Here is a 7,958-nt window from a genome sequence, read left to right on the forward strand (position 1 = left end):
AGTCACTGTCACTTTAAATATGGGGTTTGCTTGGCTCTGACTGTCTAGATTTATGATAGATCATTAAACAGAGCAAGTTTTAAGGGAGAGCGGACTCGCTAATCTCAGCCAGCCTCCGTGTCCAGAAGTTCATCTGGGCCATTAGTAATTTAGAAAAGATGTGAAAAAAGAGCAGGTATGGGGAGAGGGGAAAAATCTGCAATAGGAAAACCAAATACAAAAGGGCTGTGATAAAATGGGCAAGGAGACAGTGATTCTGATGAGAAAATAAATAGAGCCAATGGGTAGGAGGCCAGACGGGGGTTGGGAGACACAGTACTGAGCCACCAGGATGGCTGCCCTGCATGCTGCTTTGTTCCCACCCAGGATCCTATAGGTAAACTGAGGCTGATGGCTCCAGGAGACCACAGTGCCCATCACATATCAAGAGGCACTGAGCAGCTGGATGACAGGGAGCTCCCAGCCCCATTCCTGTTCCATTGTTGACCTGGGCTGCTATTTCGGCTGCATGGCAGGCACAGCAAGAGAAAATCCTCGACTCTCCCTGCACTGTTATGTCCCATGCCCTGGCCACAGGACCTCCCCCTTCACCAGTGCTCAGTTCAGCACAGGGGGAGTCACTAATATAATATCTCCCCATTGCTGCATGGAGAGGGGTCAGTCACTTGTGTGGCACCTTCCAGCACCCTGCAGTGGGCAGAGGAGACTCCTACGATCACGACATCACTGCAGTGGTAAATCTGTGCAAACATTAATGCAGCCTTAGTCACTGCACACGGGGCTGTCTATGCACTGGGGAACACTCTCTGACTTAAGATCCTGGGGTAAACGCCAGCAGCACCCAGGGTTTAGAGCTGGGGCCTTAGAGCCAGTGAGCAGCCAAATTCTGCAATGGAGTCTTAGGTGCTATGGTAATATACATCATCATCATCTGGGGGGAAACTCTGCCAGAGGAATCTCAGGGAGTTTTTTCTCTGCCCATTTTTCCTAGGAGGGGGAGCAGGGGTGTGACTGTGCCGTCATGGCATTTATCCTATGGAATTTATCAGTGGGATCCTACAGAACACGCCATGGAAAAAAGAGAGAGCTGGAGCTTTTAAAAAGCTCCTTCTCGCAGTTGCAAAAAGCTGCTCCCTGTAACTGCCATTCGTCCACCTCTTCTGCTGGTATCCCGAGTGCTGCCAGGTACTGCAGATGAAGTCTCCAGCAAGCAGCTATTGTACGGATTCCCCACACCCACCCTGCACTCCACCAAACATTCACGCAACATACGTATTTTAAAAGCTGTAGATACAAACTCAAAGCACTAGGAACAAAACCAAGGAAGTCCCCGGCTCAAGGAGCCCTTGTCCTCATCTTTGTCCTCCCACTTCATCCCTCCATCCCCATCCCCATCCCCATCCCTCATCCCTTGCTGTCTACTATCTCTCTTTCTGGACAAATTCGGCTCTGAGTCACACCAGCAAGAATCCTCTGGGCAGTAACTCCTTTGATTTCACTGGAACCACCCTAGCTATACCCTGGTGTCTCTGGGAGCGGGATTTAACCCCTACCTCCCTGCCCTGGCGTTTATAATCTTAACCTTTACAACTGCAAAGTGCCCTGCACCCCTAGTGTGGTTACTGTGATAGGCAGAGCACCATACGGAGCAGCCGTGGAGTTACTCCAGATTGATGTGAAAGCAGAATCTGGCCCACAGCTCGGGAAATCCACAAAGGGAAATAAACAACAGAAAGTACCCCTGGCACAAAGACAGGCTAAACACCTCCAATCCAACACACACACACACACAACTCACCCCTCTCTCTGCTTCTCCAGAGCCTAACCAGCTACGCGTGTTCTCCTCCCTTTCCATCACAGACAGGGCAGCGCTGACCTGAAAGAAACTCTGAACAGCGGGCACCCCCCTCAGCGCGCCAGGGCTAAACAAATCCTACTTTGACCACAGCCAGCCCCGGCTAAAGAGAAACGTCTCGGCTTGCCAGCGCGGAAGCGGCCGCTGAACGGGCAGGTCTGAGATCTTTATCCCGGGGCCTCGCTTCGCCCCAAAGCCCGTGGCGGGGCGGGCCGGGCTGACTCCTGGCTTTAACCAGCCTTTCAGGAGCTGCCGCTGGCTGTCGCCTGGCACGGGCAGGAGGACTCGGGTTCCCTCGCCACCCCCCACAGGCGAAGAGTGCCCCCTGGATCGCGTGTTTTGGGAGAGGAGGGAGCTGGGGAGCTCTGATTACGCGGCCCCCGGGGGGCGACCAAGAACGGACCGGGGCGCCCCGCTGCCTCCTCCCCAGCGGGGAGGGCTTAATCCTCCCCAGCGAAGGGCAGAGGCAGGTCTGGGAGCCCCCCTCCCCGCCTCGGTCCAGCTGACCTGCCAGTGCAGGGAGACGTCAGGGGGCGTCGGGCGCCAGCAGCAGCTGTCGGGCTGCGGGAGCCGGGACCCCACCCCCGCCCCGCCCCGCCCCGCGCTCTCACTTCGGGAGCCGCGTCTCTCGCGTCCACACTGAGCAGCGGGCGCCCGGCGCGTGTGAGATGAGGCGGCCCGGGGCCGGCCGGCTCCCGCCTTGCGCTGAGCAGCCAGGGCTGTGAGCTGGATCCCCGGGCCGGGGGGGGGGCCGCTTTCCACCCCCCGCCGGGACTCGATGCCCAGGCAGGGAGCATGGCAGGGAGGCGGCCGCTGGGCGCCCGCGCCCTCTCCCTGCTCCGGTGGCTGGGGATGCTGCTGCTGCTGCCGCCGCTGCTCCAGGCCGGGCAGGGCTGCCCGGGTCCCTGCTACTGCTTCGCCACGCCGCAGCTGGACCAGTGCAGCTACGTGCGCCTGCAGGAGCCGCCGCGGGACCTGCCCCGCGGGGTGCGCAACCTCACCATCGCCGGCGGCAACCTGACGGTGCTGCGCCGGGCGGCCTTCGCCGGCAACGGGAGCCGGCCGCTGGGCGACCTGCGCCTGCTGCTGCTGCCCCGCGACAACATCCAGGCCATCGAGGATCGCGCCTTCCAGGGGCTGCCCGGCCTGGCGGCGCTGGACCTCAGCCACAACCCGCTGCGCGCCCTGGCCGGCGGCGCCTTCCGCGGCTGCCCGCGGCTGCGCACCCTCAAGCTCAACCAGGCGCTGCTGCTGCTGGGCGAGGCGCCCGAGGAGCCGCTGGCCGGCGCCCTGCGCAACTTGAGCCTGCGGCGGCTGGAGCTGGCGGGCAACGGGCTGCGGGCGCTGCCGGGCGCCGCGCTGCCGGAGGGGCTGGAGGAGCTGGATCTGCGGAACAACTCGCTGCAGGGGCTGAGCCCCCAGGAGCTGGCCCGGCTGGAGTCAGCCCCGCTGGGCAGGCTGCAGCTCTACCTGGGCTCCAACCCGCTGCGCTGCGACTGCGCCCTGCGCCCGCTGCTGGGCTGGATGCGCAACGCCAGTTGGAGGGTGCCCGATGCGCGCAGCCTGCGCTGCGCCGCCCCGCGGGAGCTGAGCGGCTCGCCTGTGCTGCGCCTCCGCCTGGAGCAGCTGGGCTGCGGGGCCGGCCGGGAGCCGGGGCCCGAGGGGGCCGGCTGGGAGCCGCGGCCCGAAGAGCCCGGCGAGCAGAAGGAGCTGGAGACCGCCTCCTACGTGTTCTTCGGCATCGTGCTGGCGCTGATCGGGGTCATCTTCCTCATGGTGCTGTACCTCAACCGCAGGGGCATCAAGCGCTGGCTCAACAACCTGCGGGAGGCCTGCCGGGACCAGATGGAGGGTTACCACTACCGCTACGAGCAGGACACCGACCCGCGCCGGGCCAGCGCCAGCCCCTCGGGGCTCTGAGCCAGAGTGCGGGGGGCCACCTCGGCGCCAGGTAGCCCTGCCCGCAGGCATCGCTAGGGGATCCCACCCCTCCACCCCTAGCTCATGGGGATCCCAGCCCAAGCCCCCAACCCTGGCCCTCGGGGATCCTTCCCCCAGTCCTTGGGGTTCCTAGTCACCAGCCCACTACCCACAGCCCTTGGGGATCCCCACCCTTGGCCCTTGGGGATCCCGCCCATCCACCCACTACTCACAGTCCTTGGAGGTCCCACCTCATTGCCCAAGGGGTGTGTCGGGCTACCACTATCCAGGAAATCCACACATCCATTCACCGTCTAGAGGATACCCCCATGCAGGAGAATATCTATTCACCCACAGATTATCTCATAAAACCCCACTTCACCAATCCCACCCGCTCCCCAGAGGGGCACTCTTCCCCCCAGGAGATTGCCCACCAACCCATGGAAAAAACGCCAGGAGAATACCCTTCACCAACCCCCATCCTCTACCCAGGGAATACTTACCTTCCACCCAGCCACCCACTACTTGGGAATACTCTCCTCTCCCTTCTTGCCTGACAGGGGGCACTTCCAACCAGAGGGCACCCCACTCCCCAGGACAACGCCCACCCGTCCAGGGAACAGCCAGTAAAACACCCATCCACCAGCCCCCAGCTCCCGGAGAACAGCTTTTTGCCAACCCACTCAAGATGGCACAGGATCCATCCTCAGGACAGTAACACCCCTCCTACAAAACTAAGAAAACTGCACAGGATCCCCTCCACCCCCCTGGGTCACTGCACAGCATACAGTCCCCAGGAGAATACATCCCCCGCAAGGGTCCTGGGGATTGTGGATGAGAGAGCTACCCACCTTCACATGAATAACCAGCATCAGAGACCACATGGGCTCCATCACACCCACCCTCCCACCAGTGTGCTAGGGGCATGTGAACGTACAGGACTCTCCACATAGAATAAACCCTGAGATGGGAATTGACTGGCTCCACCCTGAGAGGCCCTTCTCTCCCCACCCCAATGGTCCAGGAGGTGCAGTATGAATGTACAGGAAACACCCAGCTCCATGCAGAATTAACTCCCATCCAGGACTATGCAGGAATCACTCCCGAAGAACCCCTCCCGTCCAGAATCCACAGGGGGATATGAATGTACAGGATGTAGCTCAACAATCCCTTTCAAGCCCTTCACTCCTCCAGGGTGTGTGACAGCACGTTTTCCACTGCCCTAACAGAAGAACCCTCTCCCCATGTCCCATAGGATGCTTCCCCAAAACCATCACAGCCATCAGTGTCCAGGGAAGTGAGTCTGATCCCAGCAAAAGAGCCTCCCATGACCTGTGGGAGTTATGAATGCACAGAAGAGCTCCGTGCACACGGAACTCCTAGCTACTCCAGGAGATTTTTTTAATTTTTCCTTTGTAAAAAAAACTTCTGCAACAAGCTAGAATACAACTCCCTGTGAATGTACTTTGTGCACATGGACCGTGGGGTGAGTTTTTACTTGGTGAGTTGCTGAAAGCAATGGGCTAGATGGTGTTATACTTGTTTCCTGGATTTTATTGGAGCCCAGACTTTTACCGTGTACAGTTCTCTTTCCTAGTATAGTTCTAACAAATACAAAACTAACTTGATTTTTTTTTTTGCTCCAAACACAGAGGAAAAGAAAACAAAAAACCCACAAGAAATCATATGATCTGCTGAGCCCATTTATTTACTATGGTTTTTGTTCCACAAAAATTATGACTTCTCTCAGGCACAAAATAATGCACCTGCATAACAAACAAAACTTCCCTGCAGGCTGTATGCATGTTGCTAAAGCACATGGAAGCAGCTCGTTTCCGACTGCGGACTATAATCTAGAGTAGACTGCCTCAGCAATCTTATCAAAAACCAAGGCTCTCAATATCTTGCACAGGTTTGCTTCGAACTGCGCCTGTTAGTATATACTAGAGCAAATACACTGAGCGCTGCATCCAGTGCATTGTATGTTTTCTATAAAGCTTATTGCAATAATTTCTGAATCCGTCGTGGCTGAAGCAACGTTGTTATTATGATCCATGTTTTGCAGAGCAAGACCGTTAGGTACTAAGTGATCTCTGTAAATAGATGGTTCCATATACACTTCTGTGCTGTTGCTAGGTCTGGGGGAACAGAATGGGTTTACCGATTAGTGCTCAGCATCTGGATTCTAATCATTCTGACCCAGACTTGCTGCATGACCCGGGACAAATGACTTAGACCAGCAGTTCTCAAACTGTGGATCGGGACCCTGTTTTAATGGGGTCACCAGGGCTGGCATTAGACTTGCTGGGGCCCAGGGCCAAAGCCCAAGCCCCAGCCAAAGCCTGAGGGCTTCAGCCCTGGGTGGTGGGGCTCAGGTAACAGGCCCCCTGCTCGGGGAAGAAGCCCTTGGGCTTCAGTTCTGGCCCCACCAGACGTTGGAATTGGCCGAGGGCAGCGGGGCTCGGGTGGGTTCAGGCTTCAGTCCCCGCTCCTGGGGTCATGTCGTAATTTTTGTTGTCAGAAAGGGGTTGCCATGCAATGAAGTTTGAGAACCCCTGACTTAGACCTTAATTTCCAAAGTAGCCAATAATTCTGGGTTCCTCCGAGCTCCGATGCCTAAGTATAGCAACGTCTTTAGCCTGCTGAGCCCCCTTGCCCCCAGCTCCAGCTAGCAAGCAGGGGAGCTGCAGGTGCTCCATAGCTCTGAAAATCAAACTGTAGCTTTCTCTTAAGTGGGGATCCTTAAAAGGGAGGCACCCAAAATTAGCCGACCCGACTGAAAATTTTGGCCTTAACTTGGTCTGTGTTTGCCTCTCAGTCCTATCAGGATAATAACATTTACATACTTCACTGGAGTGTTGCGAGCCCTAATAAATTAAAGCCTAATCACAATGGAGTCAACAGCAGTACTCCCCCTGACATCCCTGGGCACAGGATCCAGCCCTTATTGTTTATAGCATGCTTTGAAATGCTTGGAAGCAATGCAATGTATATTATTATTGTTCTACTCTAAGGCATTAGCAAATCCAGGTCCAAAATCTGCAAGTTGCTCCATCTGGGGGGAACCTGGTGGCCACATGACCCTCACTGAAATCCCAGGGGGCAATCTTCAGTGAGCAGCTCTCAGGCTAGGGAGCTAAGAACAGCTCTCAGGATAGGGAGCTAAGAGTCTCGCAGTCCTTGCTCAGGCAAATCTCCCACTGACAGCACTGAGTAAAGATCACAGGCTCAGTGTGAAAAGCACCCTGCAGACTTGGGACATGGATCCATTCCTATTGAATACAATGGCAAAATCCCTGCCAGCTTCAGTGACACTCTTGCTCCTAAAAAGAAAAGGAGTACTTGTGGCACCTTAGAGACTAACCAATTTATTTGAGCATGAGCTTTCGTGAGCTACAGCTCACGAAAGCTCATGCTCAAATAAATTGGTTAGTCTCTAAGGTGCCACAAGTACTCCTTTTCTTTTTGCGAATACAGACTAACACGGCTGTTCCTCTGAAACTCTTGCTCCTAAATCACACAGATGCTTTTGAAAATTCTTCCTGTAGGTGCCTAAATATGAACTTAGAAGCCCAACTTTCTGCTCCCATTTTTAGAAGTGTCAGCCTCTCTCTGTGTTTCATAAATGGGGCTTTCTCACTGAGCCGCTCAGAAGCCTAAGATTAATACTTTGACAAAATATGTCTACAAGTTTATGCAGCTTTTTCATTGCACGTGGTTTTGTCAGTTTGCGATACGGTTTAATCTAATTATGCCTGACCTGTCTGCCAGTAACTTTTTGAACATAATAAATAAAGAAGGCAGAACGTTTGTGGGAGCAAAGGGCTCTTGCTTCATGAAGCCAGAGATCTGAGATGCAAAGTCTCTATTTTCTAAAAAGGATTCTTTTTTTTTTTTTTCCCCAAAAATGTGGGAGTCCATTTTTTCCTGCTCATCAGAGAGAAGGATTTCATAGCACCAGCAGCAGTCGGGCAGAGCAAGGCTGAGTGCTGTGCATACCTCCAGTACACCGTGGTCCTTTCCTGCAGCGCCTGCTCCTTACCGTTCCTGAGCTAAGCAGACCCCGGCTCATTTTCAGCTGCAGGCCCAACAGGCCAGATCCTGTAGCACAATTCCCATTGGCTTCCAAAGAAGCCAGATCTGGTGTAATGTATAAATGGAGAGTAGGATGAGGCCCGTAGGC

The 7,958-nt window shown here is 55.4% G+C and overlaps 1 protein-coding gene across 1 annotated transcript; it reads left to right on the top strand.

Annotated features, from left to right (window-relative positions):
• Positions 1 to 1,820: 1,820 nt before the first annotated feature.
• TPBGL (trophoblast glycoprotein like) lies at positions 1,821 to 7,621 on the top strand. The gene is made up of 2 exons (XM_048838811.2): positions 1,821 to 3,806; positions 4,336 to 7,621. The coding sequence occupies exon 1, from the start codon at positions 2,651 to 2,653 to the stop codon at positions 3,773 to 3,775; it is 1,125 nt and encodes a 374-aa protein (XP_048694768.1). The 5' UTR covers positions 1,821 to 2,650; the 3' UTR covers positions 3,776 to 3,806; positions 4,336 to 7,621.
• The last annotated feature ends 337 nt before the right edge of the window (positions 7,622 to 7,958 follow it).

The sequence above is a fragment of the Caretta caretta genome, chromosome 1, assembly GCF_965140235.1.
Source record: "Caretta caretta isolate rCarCar2 chromosome 1, rCarCar1.hap1, whole genome shotgun sequence".
NCBI lineage: Eukaryota > Metazoa > Chordata > Testudines > Cheloniidae > Caretta > Caretta caretta.

What these genes read in the sequence shown, in the direction of transcription:
- TPBGL (XM_048838811.2), top strand. Translation starts at nt 2,651, where the DNA reads ATGGCAGGGAGGCGGCCGCTGGGCGCCCGCGCCCTCTCCCTGCTCCGG.